The sequence below is a fragment of the Archocentrus centrarchus genome, chromosome 7, assembly GCF_007364275.1.
Source record: "Archocentrus centrarchus isolate MPI-CPG fArcCen1 chromosome 7, fArcCen1, whole genome shotgun sequence".
Taxonomy (NCBI): Eukaryota; Metazoa; Chordata; class Actinopteri; order Cichliformes; family Cichlidae; genus Archocentrus; species Archocentrus centrarchus.
The window spans coordinates 17,328,658-17,347,137 of NC_044352.1; the positions used below are offsets into that span (position 1 = coordinate 17,328,658).

At 41.4% G+C, this 18,480-nt stretch overlaps 1 protein-coding gene across 1 annotated transcript; it reads right to left on the reverse strand.

The window, feature by feature from the left end:
• Positions 1–150: 150 nt before the first annotated feature.
• On the reverse strand, positions 151–18,064 carry LOC115782632 (sodium- and chloride-dependent creatine transporter 1). The gene is made up of 14 exons (XM_030732924.1): positions 17,448–18,064; positions 16,032–16,334; positions 12,271–12,402; positions 11,847–12,183; positions 11,112–11,244; positions 9,814–9,948; positions 9,581–9,684; positions 5,534–5,658; positions 5,316–5,428; positions 4,253–4,393; positions 3,574–3,676; positions 3,384–3,484; positions 1,440–1,610; positions 151–1,226 (listed from the first exon to the last, which is right to left on the reverse strand). Exons 1-14 carry the CDS (start codon positions 17,476–17,478, stop codon positions 1,098–1,100), a joined length of 2,058 nt encoding a protein of 685 aa, XP_030588784.1. The 5' UTR covers positions 17,479–18,064; the 3' UTR covers positions 151–1,097.
• Positions 18,065–18,480: the final 416 nt, after the last annotated feature.

The following is an 18,480-nucleotide window of genomic DNA, read 5'->3' on the forward strand; positions in this document are numbered from 1 at the left end:
CTGTTGTCTCTTGGAGTTTGTTTTTTTTATACACCAGTAAAGGTATAACATACTTAATGTTTAATCCAGTATACTTTCTGTACATGTCCATCTTATTTGAATAAAAATGAATATGTAAATAAAGAGCCATAAAAACACATTACATCCATCTTTATCTGGCCATTTATTGCATCTCTCAAAACATCACAGCAATTCTCTTTCCCCTCCCATCATCCCAGTCTTTTTACACAGCTCACCCAGAGGTTTCTCTCCTTCTCTTCATGTGGAAATAATGATCATCATCCCCTCCAAATATTAACACTGATTCACAGACCCTACAATACACTGGATACTTAAGTTAGTTTATAATACATAGCTGGGATTGGTGATGCATTGCTTGTCATGATTACCTTTGTTTTTAACAAATGGAAGTTATTTTTTTGTACAGTTAATTCACAGAGAACAATTGGTAGGAAACAATGGCCAAAGACAATGTTACATATAAATGAAAATACCACTGCCACGGTCCAATGCAACACACACGCACACACACACACGCACACATGTACAAACACAAGGGCACAGGCATTCGTGTATCTACGCACATAAGCACTCAGACCGTGGCGTTACCAGCAGCAGATATGAGGTCTTTAATTTTAAAACGTCTTATCAGAAGCTTTTAAGTTTATTCAAAATGGCATGACTGCTTGGAAGAGATGAGGCTGTTGAAACGCGGACAGGAAGGTGTGGAAAGGCAAGATATCGCAAACTACACCGGACACATCACACTGACAGAGCAATACAGGACAGGACAGCACGAACGCAGAGGGGTAGAAAGAGAGGGACGAGCCAGCGAGGTAGAGTTGGAAAACAGAGCAGAGGGTTTATCAGCATGTGATGAATATATGGCAAGTGTGTCTCAGTTTTTCTCCAACCTAATCTTTGGTCCATTGTTCAGGTCTTTCTCATAGTTTTAAAATGGTAAGGTGTGTAATTAATTTATATGTTTCTTTTCCCAGGCCAGTGTAGTGTGTAGTTATTCGGGTATGTATGTTTTTGTATGTGTCTACTGCTGTCAAAGATGACCTTGGCCCTTTTGTTCTGTGGAGCTCAGCTCATCAGATGACACTCTCAAATAGCAGTGTACCCTTGGTTCCTGCAGGGGGCAGCAGTTTGGCCTCACTCTCCGGGGCCAGGTACTCCAGGTGATGTCTGCCCCAAACTGGGGTGGTTAGGTGCTGCCACCGCTACAAAGAAAAAACCACAATGAGATGTTTTTTGTTTGTTTGGTTTTTTTTTTTGGACAGATGATTCAGTTTTCTGCAATGAGTCCTCTTTAATGATTAATGAGGAAACCATGGATCCAAGGAGACGCATTCCTACAGATCAACAAAGTACAAACAGAAACAGAAACAGGAGAATGGAAATGAACACACATGCCAGCACCCACAGATACTGACCTCCCGCAAAGATCCTTTGCAGCGCAGTAGTTTGTAGAGAACAGTGAGAGGGATACAGAGCATAGAGGACAGGGCCAGCGCCCAGCCAAGTGCTTCACCCCATATGGGGTATGTGTACACTGTATTGTACGTCAGGGGCTTGTAGTTCACCACATGGAACAGGAACACTCCCTATATGAATGGCAAGATATCAGTAGTTTGAAGGTAAAGTTTACTTAAAAAAAAAAAGTGTATATATATATATATATATATATATATATATATATATATACAGTGACTTGTGAAAGTATTCGGCCCCCTTGAACTTTTCAATCTTTTGCCACATTTCAGGCTTCAAACATAAAGATATAAAATTTTCATTTTTTGTGAAGAATCAACAACAAGTGGGACACAATCGTGAAGTGGAATGAAATTTATTGGATGTGTCAAACTTTTTTAACAAATAAAAAACTGAAAAGTTGGGCGTGCAATATTATTCGGCCCCCTTGCGTTAATACTTTGTAGCGCCACCTTTTTCTGCAATTACAGCTGCAAGTCGCTTGGGGTATGTCTCTATTAGTTTTGCAAATCGAGAGACTGAAATTCTTGCCCATTCTTCCTTGCAAAACAGCTCGAGCTCAGTGAGGTTGGATGGAGAGCGTTTGTGAACAGCAGTCTTCAGCTCTTTCCACAGATTCTCGATTGGATTCAGGTCTGGACTTTGACTTGGCCATTCCAACACCTGGATACGTTTATTTGTGAACCATTCCATTGTAGATTTGGCTTTATGTTTTGGATCATTGTCTTGTTGGAAGATAAATCTCCGTCCCAGTCTCAGGTCTCTTGCAGACTCCAACAGGTTTTCTTCCAGAATGGTCCTGTATTTGGCCCCATCCATCTTCCCATCAATTTTGACCATCTTCCCTGTCCCTGCTGACGAAAAGCAGGCCCAAACCATGATGCTGCCACCACCATGTTTGACAGTGGGGATGGTGTGTTCAGGGTGATGAGCTGTGTTGCTTTTACGCCAAACATATCGTTTTGCATTGTGGTCAAACAGTTCGATTTTGGTTTCATCTGACCAGAGCACCTTCTTCCACATGTTTGGTGTGTCTCCCAGGTGGCTTGTGGCAAATTTTAAACGAGACTTTTTATGGATATCTTTGAGAAATGGCTTTCTTCTTGCCACTCTTCCATAAAGGCCAGATTTGTGCAGTGTACGACTAATTGTTGTCCTATGGACAGACTCTCCCACCTCAGCTGTAGATCTCTGCAGTTCATCCAGAGTGATCATGGGCCTCTTAGCTGCATCTCTGATCAGTCTTCTCCTTGTTTGAGATGAAAGTTTAGAGGGACGGCCGGGTCTTGGTAGATTTGCAGTGGTCTGATACTCCTTCCATTTCAATATGATTGCTTGCACAGTGCTCCTTGAGATGTTTAAAGCTTGGGAAATCTTTTTGTATCCAAATCCGGCTTTGAACTTCTCCACAACAGTATCTCGGACCTGCCTGGTGTGTTCCTTGGTCTTCATGATGCTCTCTGCGCTTTGAACAGAACCCTGAGACTATCACAGAGCAGGTGCATTTATACTTGATTACACACAGGTGGATTCTATTAATCATCATCAGTCATTTGGGACAACATTGGATCATTCAGAGATCCTCACTGAACTTCTGGAGTGAGTTTGCTGCACTGAAAGTAAAGGGGCCAAATAATATTGCACGCCCCACTTTTCAGTTTTTTATTTGTTAAAAAAGTTTGACACATCCAATAAATTTCATTCCACTTCACGATTGTGTCCCATTTGTTGTTGATTCTTCACAAAAAATGAAAATTTTATATCTTTATGTTTGAAGCCTGAAATGTGGCAAAAGGTTGAAAAGTTCAAGGGGGCCAAATACTTTCGCAAGGCACTGTATATATATATATAGATATACACACACACACACACACACACACACGTACCACACAGACACAAGGTGTGATGTAGGACCAGCACCACTTCATATAGGGTAGGGGCTGATAGCCAATCATACGAGCCACATCGTCCATGAAACGATCTGCGCCTGACAGAGGGAACATAAGGATGTGATAAGAATGCACTGAACGGTGCAGTTTGTATAATTTGTACTGTGTTCGTGCAGCACTGTCTCACCATAGACCCATGCAACCACCACACATTCCCAGAAGGCCTGCCACAACAAAGTGATGCCACTGGCAGAGTAGTAGTCAAACAGCTGGAAGACATACATCCCTCCCTGATAGAAACAGTGAGAGCACGAGACCATCAGAACCATCCTTTAAATAATTTATAACCCATTTCAGACATGCAGTCCCTTCCATTAATCTTTCCACTAATCTAAAATGAGCTACGTCTGAATGACGGAATGCATTCGCTGTAATAAACTTAGGATCATAGCAGTGGTACAAGGCTAAAAGGGCCAGTATGTGACCAGTTTAGTTATAGCAATGGTTTATTGTTCTAATTACAAGCAGCATTCAAGTTCCAACAGACACTTTTTTCTTTTTAGTTAAAGGAGGCTAAGATGAGAACTCGAGAGGCTCCAAAAATGACACTCAGCTTTACTACCAGACTGGTAAGAAACAAAAACCACCTACTTATTAGAGTAATACAATGTTTTTTAATGCAAAGCAATCTGGGGAAGCGATGTGGCACTGAAAAGTTGTTTACTGCCACTTTAAAAAGTAAATATTCATCTGCCTTTGGCTATACTTGTCCTGAAAAGTTATCCTGTAATAATCTATGAATAGCTCACTAGAAAAATACCAAATTCAGAATAATACAACTAAGTGACGTCTAAAACTCACTTTACCTCAGTGACCATGGACATGTCAATGAGGAAGCAGATGATGCAGCAGATGGCAGCGACTACCTCTCGCCGAAGTGAGCCAAGGGCAGATTTAGGGGGCAGCATGTCCATGATTCCCGTTATCAAACCCTCTACCCCTACAAACTGAAAATGAAAGAGAGGGAATACAGAGGAAAAAAGTGAATGAAGGTCCAACAGGGCACAAAAGTGAAAGAGCATTCTTCTGACTCTGTGAGCATGAAATATATATATCAGTATTTTTGCCTGCTAAAGTTTTGTATTAAATTTGTATTAATATGTTCACCAGACGCGAGAGTTTTAAATATAAGACAAAAATATCCGTAAAGACACAGAAATGAAAGGGTTAACAATTTTAGAGTTAGTTCTTGTTTACAGTACAGAGCTGGACACTGTATCATCCCAACAACCACTCTAAAAACGCTTCTTTCAAACAGTGACTGTACGTCTGAGGCACTGAAGTGGCACTTAAACACAGTTTGACAGTTTGCAGGTGAGCATTTTATTGTGAACCCTTCACCTGTAAAAGAATGTTTATGTGTATCTCTGCAGAAACATATTTCAGCCTGCTTAATGAGTTGACCAGATAACAGCTGCGATACTATTTTTAAACCATTTAATAGAAATGGCAGGATATTCATAGGCTATGCCAGTTTTAAAAAAAAAAGAAAGAAAGAAAGATGAAGAAGAAATGAGAGAGAAAGAATTGAAAGTGAGAGTAAATGAATGGTGAGTAGACACACAGACGCTCTCTGTGTGAATCAGACAGAAGCTCATTGACAAATCCCTGGGCTGTAAAACAATGGATGTAGGCAGTGGCTCAAACAGACACACAACAAACAGGCAGCTAAGAAATGCAATCCTAAAACTGGATTTTCAGACTGTTTGTGTCTCTCTTGTGTGGAAGGAAGTGAGACAGAAAAAGAGAAAGGGTTAAAGTGACACCAAAAACTAGAAGCAAGTAAGATTTTCCATTAACCTGCATTTGTATAAGCTCTTTCTCCAGCATTATAAGGAGATAATACAAAGGAAAGTCAGTTGTTAGTACCTGACTGTCCAGGCCCAGTATGAGCAACATGAAGAAGAAAAGTGCTGCCCAGAGCGGTGCTAGAGGCATCAGAGTCACAGCCTTGGGATAGGCTATAAAGGCCAGGCCCGGACCTGCACAGGAAACAGAGCCATCATTATGGACTTATGGCTCTCACTGGTAATGCTTATTATTTAATACACATTACACAGTGTTTCAGGGTGAAGGTGTATTCTTACCACTCTCAGCTACTTTACTGATGTCTACTCCTTGTTCTGTAGCCATGAAACCAAGCACAGAGAATACCACAAAGCCAGCAAAGAAACTGGTTCCACTGTTAATGAGCGCCAGCACAAATGCATCCCTACAGAGAAATACAGAGGAAGAAAGAAGAATTTAAACAAAAAGTAGAAACAGATCAGATAAAACAAAGACAATTAGAGAAAAATGATGCATTGCAATATGCTGTAACATGAGGCTTGTGTAAGAGACTCGAGAAAAACACTGGCATAGAGAATAGAGATAGGCTGGGATGCTAAATTGGGGATCAATAGCAATTTCTCTAAAAGCTGATGTTGTCTTTGCGGTTGACAGGTAGAGAACAGAAAGCATGTAAGCTCAAGGTTACAGAGGATACAGAATGAAAGCAAAACTACTCTATTTACTCCATATATGCAATATATTGCATAGCTCTGATGCATATCAGTGATGTTGGGAGATTGAATTTTCTGGTGAGTATGAAGTCAACAGCATCTCTGTTATCTGTCTACATAGTGAGCAGACATCCTCTGTTTATTCTGACAAGTCTAACCAAGAATGCTGACTGATATGAAGATGTACAAACAACAGCTGCATTGTGATTGTTATTATAACACTGTTACACAGATGCGTTCAACAGCAATTCATTCCATTCAGCGAGCACTATCTGTATGAATCTGAAGCAGTGCTCAAAAGAATGTGTGTGGATGTAAACAATCAAAACACGTGAGGACGATGGTTTGTGCTAAGATAGCAGTCCATAAGACACCAACTGTTAAAAATAAATTCTAAGGATACAGAGCAACTCTTTGAGAGTGTAACGCTCATCACACACCAGGAAACAAAGCCGTTAAATGCTGAATTAAATAACAGAGCTTAATCACTGGCTGTAACTGATTTTCAAAATGCTATCATCTATTAAAACTACGTGCAAGTTTACGTTTTACGTAGGCTTTTATACACACTGTATAAGTATACTGCTCAGAAAATTAAAGCAGCCCTTTGAAAACATGTCAGATCTTAAGGGGAAAAAAATAATGCTGGATATTTATCCTGATATGGACTGGCTAATGTGTTAGGAACCTAGGGATGCCACATTGTTTGATGGAAATGAAGGGCTGAATTCAAAGACACCCTGAAAATCAAAGTGAAAAAATGATGCCGCAGGCTTCAGGTGCTCAGTAGTTTGTATGGCTCCCACATGCTTGTATGCATGCCTGACAACGTCAGGGCATTCTCCTAATGAGATGACTAATGGATTTAGGTCAGGCGAGCGTGGGGGCCAGTCAATGGTATCAATTCCATCATCCTCCAGGATCTGCCTGCATACACTCGCCACATGAGGCCAAGCATTGTCGCGCACCAGGAGGAACCCAGGAACCACTGCACCAGCATAGGGTCTGACAATAGGTCCAAGGATTTAATCCTGATACCTGGCAGTCAGAGTGCTGTTGCCTAGAGTGTAGAGGTCTGTGCATCCCTTCATGGATATGTCTCCTCAGACCATCACTGACCCACTACCAAACCAGTCATGATGAACGTTATTACAGGCAGCATGACGTTCTCTACAGCTTCTTCAGACTCTTTCACATCTACAACATGTGCTCTCATCTGTGAAAAGCGCAGGGTGTCAGTGGTGGACCTGCCAATTCAGGTATTCCATAGCAAGTGCCAAAGGGCTTCCACGGTGCTGGGGAGTGAGCACAGGGCCCACTAGGGGACATCGGGCCCTCAGGCAACCCTCATGAAGTCTGTTTCTGATTGATTGGTCAGAGACATTCATACCAGTGGCCTGCTGGAGGTCATTTTGTAGCTCTGGCAGTGCTCATACTGTTCCTCCTTGCACAAAGGGGCAGATAACAGTCCTGCTGATGAGTTAAGGACCTTCTACAAGTAACTGCCTGTCTCCTGGAGACTGAGAGTATGCTGGCAGACACAACAAACATTCTGGCAATGGCACCTATTGATGTGCCTTCCGCGAGGAGTTGGACTACCTGTGTAACCTCTGTAGGGTCCAGGTGTCTCCTCATGCTACTAGTAGTGACGCTGACCCTAGCCAAATGCAAAACTAGGGAACAAACCGATGAGGAGGGAAAAGCAGTCAGTGGCCTCCACCTGTAAAACCATTCCTGTTTTGGGGGTTGTCTCATTGTTGCCCCTCTAATGCACCTGTTAATTTTATTACCACCAAAGCAGCTGAAACTGATTAACAACTCCCTCTGCTACTTAACTGATCAGATCAATATCCCAGAAGTTTAACTGACTTGATGCTATACTCTGATTAAAAAGTGTTCCTTTAATGTTTTGAGCAGTGTATATTCAGAGGACTGCAAACCACTTTATCCTGCATGCAAAAACTAGGCTAAAGTCCAAAATTTTTATTCCTGATTTTTATTCTTTATTTTTGGTTATTTTATGTGTATTTTTAACCTGAACACTTCAAACTGTGTCCATTTTTAGAATTACTGTGTTTAGCAATGACGCAAATAGATACATACTCACTCGTAGCACGTTTGTAAATGATTAAACTTTTGACAAAAGCTCAATAAACTGTTGACTGACCACAATCCTCAGAACATTACCGCCACAGGCTAAAAAATGGCAAAATCACCAGCATCACTACAGTATTATTTGCAGCTTATTTATCAGAAACTGTTCAATAAACTACATTAATTTTCCTGACAGCTTTAAGAGATACTGCAGACAGTGACGCTATGATAAAAACATGGGAAATATTGGAAAGTCCCGTTGTCCTTGCTTGCATCATTGCTAGGCTGTTTTTGTGCACAGATTACATTCTTGGTGTGCATCTTTGGCTGTTTTTTCCCATGTTGTGTCACATTTGTATGAAACACCAAAGAGTTAAAAAATGCTGAGTTAAAAAATATGTTTTGCGAGGTCACAATGACCGTAACCTTTGACTGCCATATTCTAATCTGTTCACTCTTCAGTAAGTAAACGCTTGTTTTATGGCAGTCTGTCCACTGATTTAAGAAGTTTACTCTGGGGCATATAAGTGTTGAACCATCAGATGGACAGACTGATAGTTTGATCCCTACAGCAACAAAACTATCATGGCTTTAAAAAAATCATCAATTATTTGTTTTTACAGCAAGACATTTTACCCAAAGTCCAAAATATGCTATACATAAACATTTAAGAACGGCTTAAAGAAATTTTTACATCAATTTCCGGGCTTACTTTAATGTGTGTAAGAACCAGGGCTGAAAAACCTCATGTGAACTCATGTTTCAACTTCCAGTTAAGGTCAAGGAAGAAAAAAATGTGAGATGACAGGATATTCATGAGGCGCTTCCTATTATGGACATTCTAAAGTAAGTGGTTTAGGTTTACCAAAACAAAATCCTTGTTGCTACTGCATAGCCAGCTACCTCAAACGGCTCTTAATAGGTTTACATAGCTGTCTGTTTTGGCTTACAAACCAATGAAAACTCTCAGTGAAGCCATGTGAAAATTTTCACTGAAAATCTGATATGCTATTTTACCAGATGATTTCTACAGCTGTTTAAAATGTCTAGTTGATGATAAAATAGACCTATTACACATTTAGTACTTCAGGAGACTTTAATAAATTACATACTTTTAATTACATTCTTTTTTGAGAAAATACTTTAAATGAGACTATTATGTTAGAAAGGCTTTGAGTCTTATTTCTAGTGAGACGCTGAGTCTCATAGTCATAGCAGCAGAGAAAAGCACTGATCCTACAATGAGGCATTCAAAGTGCCAGTGAGAGAGTTTCAGATCTTTTTGGTTCTTCATGTGATCATTAGCAAGGTCAGACTGAGGTTGCACTTCTCTCTGTCAGTGTGTGTGTGTGTGTGTGGCAAAAGAAAGCCTATTTGTAGTGGAAATACTTTTTTTTTCTCATTTATTTTCTGTTTTATTTCAGTACTGAAACCCACGGTCACATGGAGCAGAATGCAGATTCAGGCTATGACTTTGTGTTGATCTTGGCCTCCTTCCAGTGACAGTGTTGCCTGATTTTATGTTGTGTATAAACTCACTGATAACAGTTGTTATGGAAGCGATTGTAGCTGCCCAACGCAGTCAGGGCACCTAGTCCGATGGCATAGGAGAAAAAAATCTGAGTGCCGGCATCAATCCACACCTATTATAAAAAGACATGTATGAGTAATTTTCTTAGACACTCATCTACAAATCTGTCATTTGGACACCTCTTGTCAAGAAAAAAAAAGCTCACTGATAAGCAAAAGCAAAGCTTGTGCAAAAGTTAAACCTGCGCTTCTCCAAGTTTGGACCAGTCTGGTTTCAGGTAGTACACAATGCCATCCAAAGCTCCAGGTAGAGTGACCCCATGGGCAAGAAGAACAACCAGAACCAGGTAGGGGAAAAGAGCTGTGAAGTACACAACCTACAGAGAGATAAAAACAAGGCCTGTTAAGTACATCCCTAAATACTATTGGACAAATTTCTGGGATATACTTGGGGTGGGGAGGTGAGGTTTGAGTGCTCTGCAGTAATGTGTATTAAGTGAAAGTAGAACACATAACACTTGAGCCCCTCACATTACATGAACAGGCTAGCTGGAAAGGTTTAGTACTTATCAACATAGTTCATCAGCTAATGCAGCTGCACCTAAGCATGTTTTTATCACTTTGATTAAACAATTACCTGCTTTGCAAATACTCGTGTCTTAAGTAGAAGCCCATTAGGTCCTTCCTGTAGTAGATGTGTAATGGGGCCTGTCATATTAGTTTGAAGAAAAGGTAGCCTGTAAATGGAAAGCCAGATATTTTGTAAACCTCCTGCAATAGCAGGGGGTTTTGGCAGTCCTTTTCAGAATGCAGTCTTTGTCATCTTATACAGAGAAAGTCACAGCTTGCTATCTTGATACCTTATAGAAAAATCAAGTCCAAGCTTCAGTATGGTGGGAGCAAAGTAGTGAGAAAGCACATATTTGCCTTGATCTAGGGGAGAACATGGACAGAAAAGCCCCTTTCCAGCTTTCAAACATCTACATGGTGGAAAGTTACTAATCGGCTTACAGCTGGCTGGCTCAGCGGCTTTCATTATTTTTTCCGTCTCTCTATGAGCTTTGGCTACTCTGGAGACGCAAGTATGCAAACACAGACATCTCAATATGCTACAGCAAAAGGAGATTCAAAAGAATGAGGAATGGCCATTTTTTTTTTTTGCCAACTACAAAATGCAAGTTTGTTTGAGCAATCTGTATCTAGAGTATAACATGATAAAGAGCTAGGGATAATAGCCTGGGTGAAAACACCTATACAGAAAATGGCTAAACATTAAAAGAGTAAACGTATGCGTATATTTATAGTCATTTGTGTTTCAGTCTAGACACTGATCCCCACATTACAGTAAAGCCGATTTGGGGTCAAAGGGCAAAATTGCTGCAATTATTTAAATCTTTGCATTAGGCCATTCAAACATTAATCTGCACTCCATGACCCCGACAGTGTTTTATGTGCAGCTTACTAACGGATATAACTCTTGGTCTGCACTCAGTCCTATAGCATTATGTATCATGTATTGTACAGGTATTAAATACTTTACCTTGCCAGTAGATTTAACTCCTTTCCACATGCAGAAGTAAACAATGACCCAGGTGGCTATAAGACATAGCACCATCTCATAGCTTATATCTCCAGGCTCATGCAGCCCTCCAGACAGACGAAGCACTTTACGTCTAGAACAAAGAACAAAAGACATGAAACAACTGCACGGCTGAGCAGGGAGAGTCAAAGTAAAGTCTGTGAAAAAGTGTGTGAAGTTTGATGGGTCTAGCTTGAACAGTATGAATCTATGGTGTGAATTTGAACATTGCACTGAGGTCGCACTGTTCTCGAGTTATTGCGTTCACAAGATATTGACTTGACCTCTGACCTTTACCTTCAGGTCAAGGTCAAGAGATTCAAATTCATCTGAGAGTTTTAGCAGATGCATTGACGGTGTGAATTTTAACATTCTAGGTTATATCGTTCTCGATTTATGGCCAATGTTAATGTTTGTGGAACACCAAGGCTGTGACAATATCTCGACTTTTTCTTCGAAACAGCTGAGCTAAAAATGATGTTTCCAAACACACCACAGAATATTATTTACTTCAGGGACGAAGTAAATAATCTTGTAAAAGACATAGAAATGCCAATAAAAATTTTATATAAAATGCATTTTATAACTGGCAAAAAAAAACCCCTCTGTACTCATCCATCACACAGAACATTGCTGGTACTCTTAAAAATCTACTTAAAAATGGCTGAAATTCTCATTATTCAAGGGATGACATACTCCCAAAACTCAATGACAGGAGAACGCAGGCCCTCAGCATCCATGCAGCTGCCATTGATGAGGAGCTGTGCTGAGGACAGGTTCAGGGGGGATGCAGAGGAGAGCAGGCTGGAGTTGGTGGCAGCAGACAATGGTGGAGCAAGCTGGGCAGTACTGCGATTGTGGCAGGTTCGTCGAAAGTCCTGTGTACAGTTGGGGGTGTTCCAGGGGTGTCCGCAGGTGGCCCAGGGCAGTGGGTTAGTGAAAGAGTGAAAGAGAAAGTAGAGGCCCCACACCAGGATCATGATGTAGTAAGTGTTACAGAAGAACACTATCACCATTGAGGCCAAGCCCAGACCTGATGGAGAGGGAGAAGTAATTTGCAATTTATGGCTTATAGCTTCTTCAGACAAATACAGATGTCTTCTCTGTGTGTTGTAGGTACCTTTAAAGAGGGGTGCTATGTTCCATGCAGAGACCCCTCCCTGCTTCATGAACTGTCCCAGTGCAATCTCCAAGAAGAAGACCGGAATGCCCCCAATGAAGACGATCAGCAAGTAAGGGATCAGGAAAACCCCTGCAACACACACATATTCATCACATGCAGGTAGAGACAGTGTTCAATCCATCCGCCCATTCTCTTCTGCTTATCCTTTTCAGGGTCATGGGGGGAAGCCTATCCCAGCTGACACAGGGCGAGAGGCAGGGTACACCCTGTACAGGTCACCAGCCTGTACAGGGTGACAGCCATTCACACCTATGGGCAATTTAGAAACACCCATTAACCCAGTAACTGCATGTCTTTGGACTGTGGGAGGAAACCGGAGTACCCGGAGAAAACCCACGCAAACACAGGGATAACATGCAAACTCCACACAAAATCGAACCTAGGACCTTCTTGCTTGTAAGGCAGCAATGCTAACCACCACTCCACCGTGCTGCCACAGTGTTTATTATTGGGAGCAAATACAATGATTGAAAGAGCTGCTTTGATTTCAGTAACTATGAAGAAATACATCAGAAATACATCACTTTGTTATTTCATGTTAAAAAGTGTAAAAAGTCTAAAAAGCCTGTGAATTCCTACATAATAAATATATAACTAGCATTTTTTGCAGAAAAAAAAAAATAAAAGGACGACTCAGAGAGCGATGACGCAAAGAAAGAATGCAATTAACATGCTATTCATTAACATCTTCAAATCTTCAGATAAGTACATCATTAACATTATAATCAGCTGATTCATATTAAAATGAATTCTAATTTCTATTGCAGAATCAGGATCTTTAAATATGTGTAACAATAAAACAGGCAGAAAATTTAATGCTTTTAAGAACAAACTGCACATGCAACAACAAGGCTTTTAGTAATTAAGCATTCAGCACAAGAAGAGTCAAAAGGAAGAGGACACAAAAAAAAAGAACAAGGGGTGAAAGTCAGGGAGGAGGAAAGACAAGGCCACAGATAAACACCACACTGAAAGTCACTGTGGGAGGCAATGTCTCCAAAGTAGAGGCAACTACACTACTTTGTCCTTGAACTTACAACCAGCAAGGTGAGGCGACAGAAAAATGGGAATGGGAGAAGACAATGGACTCAGGCTGAAATTATTAATCCTGACAGACTCATCTAAGACTTGTTTCGGTTTGATCAGCAGCAGTTGGCTCAGAGCACGTGTTTTTTTATAAATAATTTCCTCATGCTGTAACCCGCTCTGATGAGTAAGAATGAAAAAAAGACAAAAAGATGCAAAAAAGACAGCACAGTACATTTAGTTGCCTGTATCTACCTGCAAAAAATTTGGCTGGAACAATAATAAATATAACTCAGTTATGCCACCACAGTGTGCAGATGGGAAGCAGTCACATGATCAGCTATGACGCAGAGCAGAAAGAGGCCAAGAAGAAAGGAGGGAAAGATGGACAGATTACCGGAGAGGCTGGCAGAAAAATTGGGACAACACCGTGGTCGAGGTTCAACAAATAACAAAAATGACACACAAAGGCATTGACCTGGTTCGCTGTGCTACTGCTTTACAATTTGAGTCTCATTCCCTTCATTATTCTTTATGTCATTCTCTGAGAGGAGAGGGCTGTAGCCATATAAGGAAACATTCGTGAGCGAGAGTCTAAGAGAGAAAGGGGTGGGAGACTGAGAGAGATGCAGAGAGAGAAAGAGAGAAGGGGAGAAAGATGCGATAGGAGGACTGAATGGAATGAGTGGAGAAAATTCTTGTGCTGACATACCCAAACATATTGGCCAAATCATCAAGCAACTGCATCTTTAATAGGCTTAAGTAAATCCTCTCTGATCATAGCTAAACCAGACACATCAGGCCTAACAGCTGGGATACAAATAAAAAGATGAGATTGCCAGAGTATTAATTTCATGCTTTCACAGTGCATTCACCTGTTATTGTCTCCAGAGGAGAGCGTCCTTGTTTCACCAACAAGCAATGCTCACTAAAAGCCTCAGGTCTTATCTGATACTTTTGTTGAGTTACAAGGTATACCCTGGGTTGGACAAAGGTGCAAAGTGACTGTGCTGACACTGAGGGAAAGGACGAGAACAGTCACAGGACGGGAACAGTCACAGGACGGTTATTGTGTGATATATCCATATGCCTCCTTATCAGAAGGTGGGTGGAAGAGAGCACCTTTGTTTGCCTCATGAGTGCTAGGCAGGAACACAGGGGGGTGGACTATGTGAGGCAGGCCATTGTTATATGATACCAGAAGGTGGGTATCAGAGCTACTGGTCACAAGACACATAGACGAGAGAAAAGAAGGGCTGGACTAAGACACACACACACACACACGCACGCGCACACACACAAGTTTGGCTTCAACTAAACACCTCATAAAAAAAACTGAAAAGTGGGTAGGGCAGAGATAAGAGACATAAGGAAATAGTCTAGGCTATAAGCTGCAGTCAGGTCAGGTAACAAGTGCACAAAGTTGGCACAGATGAAAGGAGGACTTAGAACAGCTCAAATAACATCATATGCCAACATGAAGAAGAAGACTGTAGGGCGGCTTGTACTAAATCTGTCTGTTAAGCAACAGGCAGCTATAATAAATGTTGTGATATCACATGATGGGCACGGCTTTTGAGCTACGTGTTCACAGCCACGCAAGCACTGCTTTGTCTAAAAACCGTGCTGACTTTCACGTTTGTCCTTCTGCTTATCTGGGTTTATTTAAACTGCTGGATGATCTTTCAGTTAGAGGATCGTACATTAAATGATAACTCCTCAACTAGAGAAACTTTGCCAGCTCCAGAAAATTCATTTTTAAATGCATATTGCAGTTTAATACCAAGTTAACTGTAACTCTTTATCTATTATTTATATTTAATTATATTTTATTGTATTTTAATAATAATAAAGAGGTCAGTAAAAATTAAATCCCATTGTGTCTTTGTGGGTAAACAGTGGACTTTATCAACAGCACTGAGGACAGTTGGCATATGACACACACACAAACAAGAGGAATAAGTCACCCTCACCCCCAAAAACTGCGTTTCCAAAAAATTTGAACATAGCAATGAATCCACTGGTGACCCTCAAAGCTGCTATCTGAGCCACCTTTCATTGCTTGTGCAAAGCCAAATACCCTCCACTGCTACTACACAAGTTATATGAATCATTATGTTTGCAGATGACACCAGTGGCGTTGGTCAGATTTTAAGTAACAATGATGGATCATTGCAGGAGGAAGCCAAGGATCTTCCAGTTGGGTGGGCTATCAGTTTAAAGCAAACCAATGCACAAAAGAACTTTAATGAATTGAATGAAAGTAGTCTCTCACTTTTTTTGTGTATTCATATTTCATACTCAATAGTAGTTTTTTTTTATAAATTAGCTTTTAATACCAATCATTTATCCATTTCATGCCAAGGTTGAAATCTATCCCAGCGGACAACAGCTGAGAGTTTTGATAAAGGGTGCCAGTCCAACACAGATATCAACTGCCAATTTAGGATCACCAACTAACCTAACATGCATGTTTTTGATCTGTGGCAGGAAGAACATGCAAACTCCACACAGAAAGCCTGCAAGCAGGTTTGCACCCATAACCTTTTTTGCTTTATGGCACCAGTGCTAACCGCAGAGCCACCATGCTGCTCCCCAGTCATACAAGTCTTCTGTGTCCATCAGTGTGGAAGCATAGCACAACGCAGCTACACAATGATCTGGAAGCTCACCTCCTCCATTCTTGTAGCACAGGTAAGGGAACCGCCACACGTTGCCCAAGCCAACAGCAAAACCCACGCAGGACATGATGAAGTCCATTTGTCTGGTCCAGGTTTCTCTCTCCGCTGCTGGTACTGTTACAGACCCATTTCCAGCCCCGGCCACAGCATCGTCCTGGGTCTGCGGTGGGCCAACCCCTCCGCCCTCATCACACCCTGAGCCCACCCCAGGCACAGGCACCAGAGGGCGAGCTGACCCGCTGCCCTCCTCCTCGGACAGGGTCCCTGTGTCCAGCTGGGGAACACTGATTTCACCTGGACAGAAGAACAGGGTTCAGATAAAAAAAAAATATATTAAAGGAAGCATGAAGATAAGGAAATGAGTGTGACTGAATGACATTAATATAACAACAGCATGAAATATTACAACACATCATCTGGGGACACATTCAGATCTTGTTGCACGTCAGCACTGGAGACAGATCAACTACAGTCTCTTAGACCACACTTGCGCTGAATGAAGAGAGGCTGTATGCTTTCCATTCATTAAAATGGTCAGGACAACCTTGGCCAGTTATTACATACCTTCCCCCCAGCGGTAAGAGGATCATAATACATTTTAATATATAGATTCAGGAGAATTTTTTGTGTGTGTGAAAATTGCCCACATCCAGTTGCAGTTATACTGTCATCACTGCACCCTCCCCCGAAGTTCATTCTCTCTGTCTCAGTCTCACATACAGACTGATTAGTGTGCTGCGGTACAACACAGCAAAGAGCTGCCTTAAGGTACATCTCAAGCTCCCCTGTTGCTTACAAAGCTTTTTGCTTTTTTTTTTTTTTTTATTAAATGCACCACTCAAACACAGACTCAGACACAAATAAATGTAACGTGGCACTTGGTGCCTTTCCATCATATTAGTGTGAGCCACTCTTTGCTGGATTCAAAGGCAGATGAATCCAGATCAGAGCAGTTTGAGGGGGTGTGTGAACAGAGGATGGGAAAAGAGTAGGGGAAGGTAAAGGATGTAAGCATCTATGAAGCAACCTAAAAAAGAGGATAACTGTGATTGATGTATCATTTGCGCGAAGAAGAGCTCACACTCAAGAATAAATGTGTTCTTGAGTGTGGCAAACTGGCTGTGCTTTAAAACGATTTGAGCTCTTCAGACTCGCTTCTGGTGCCATGTTTATATTTATATGTCCTTTTTGTACAATGTAGTGAGATGATGTAGTGAGAAAAACAGATCTGAAGTATAAATGCAGCTGGTGTTGGCTGCTTTTACCCCCACCTAATAATGTTAAAGCTGTGGCAGACGCAGGGATTGTTTCAATTCACCTGCATGTGTTTATGGTTTAGCCAGCGGTTGCCTCATATAGTACCTAAAAAGTCCTTTTTAAGCAGCGGATGTCGTACGTCATACTCACCTTGGCTGTTCTCTTCCAACTCAGGTGACATGTTGTTGAGTCGCGGCACAAAATGTACGTGTATATGTTTTTCAAAAAGAGCAAGCTGTTTTTATTTAGCCAGAGGGAGCTGAAGTTTTTAAATGCCCGGCCAAGGAGGGACCCGGTGGGCTCAGGGGCAGACAGGGATTTGTAAACCACACTGTGCAGTGCTCCAGTTGTCTTTTGATTTTCTGAGTTTATTAATATCCCCCTTCCTGGAAAAAAAATCTCAGTTTTTTTTTTCTTTTTTAAAAAAATATCTCACGTTGGAAGCCCTCAGCTCAGCCAAGAGATGGAAATTTTCACAAAGCGCCGCGGTCAGTTCAGCCGTTGACAGGAGGAGATTCAAAAGCAGTCCACGAAGCACTTGAAGGTAAGCCTGAAGAATCTCATGGATAAGAGCTAAATGAAAATGATACTGCGCCTAAGAGGAATGATTTTTGTGTTGAAATTGCCCAGTTAGAAGTCCATTATCCTGAACTGGATGCCGCAATTCGACGGACGAAGAATGTGATCTGCTCCACGATCCGTTAGCTGTAAACGACGGTCCCTCCGCCTCCTCCCGCCGCCAGCTGACGTGATTGGCCAAAGCGCGCCCAGTGCGGTGCGCACAGCATCAGCAGCACAGCACAACTACGGTATGTGAGCCCGACGAGCGTGAGCCTGTGAGTCCGGAGTCAGGGCAACAGAAGCAATCTCTATACATGCGTCCCCACACGTATTTAGAAATCTGCCACGACAGTGTAGCAAAAAAAAAAAAAAAAAAAAATCACACGTAAAAATGTATCCATTTCCAAGGTCCACCCGAGCTGTCTGTATTTACAACATGTATTTACAACATGTCTGTCAAAATATTGTGATTTTCAGTCATTTATAGGCAATCAATTTCCAGGTTTGTGCACTCAGAGGTACGCATTTACTGATTTCGCCAGAAATTCAGTTTTATGTAAGCGTTTGCAGATTATCATTCACTGTCAGAGGTCTGTCTATGCAGTTACATATCTGTGGCTTT

Coding starts and splice junctions, on each gene's coding strand:
- LOC115782632 (XM_030732924.1), bottom strand. CDS start 17,478: ATGTCACCTGAGTTGGAAGAGAACAGCCAAG. Junction 16,335..17,447: donor GTTGGAAGAGAACAGCCAAG/GTGAGTATGACG, acceptor TCTTCTGTCCAG/GTGAAATCAGTGTTCCCCAG. Junction 4,394..5,315: donor TACTGGGCCTGGACAGTCAG/GTACTAACAACT, acceptor TTTCATTTTCAG/TTTGTAGGGGTAGAGGGTTT.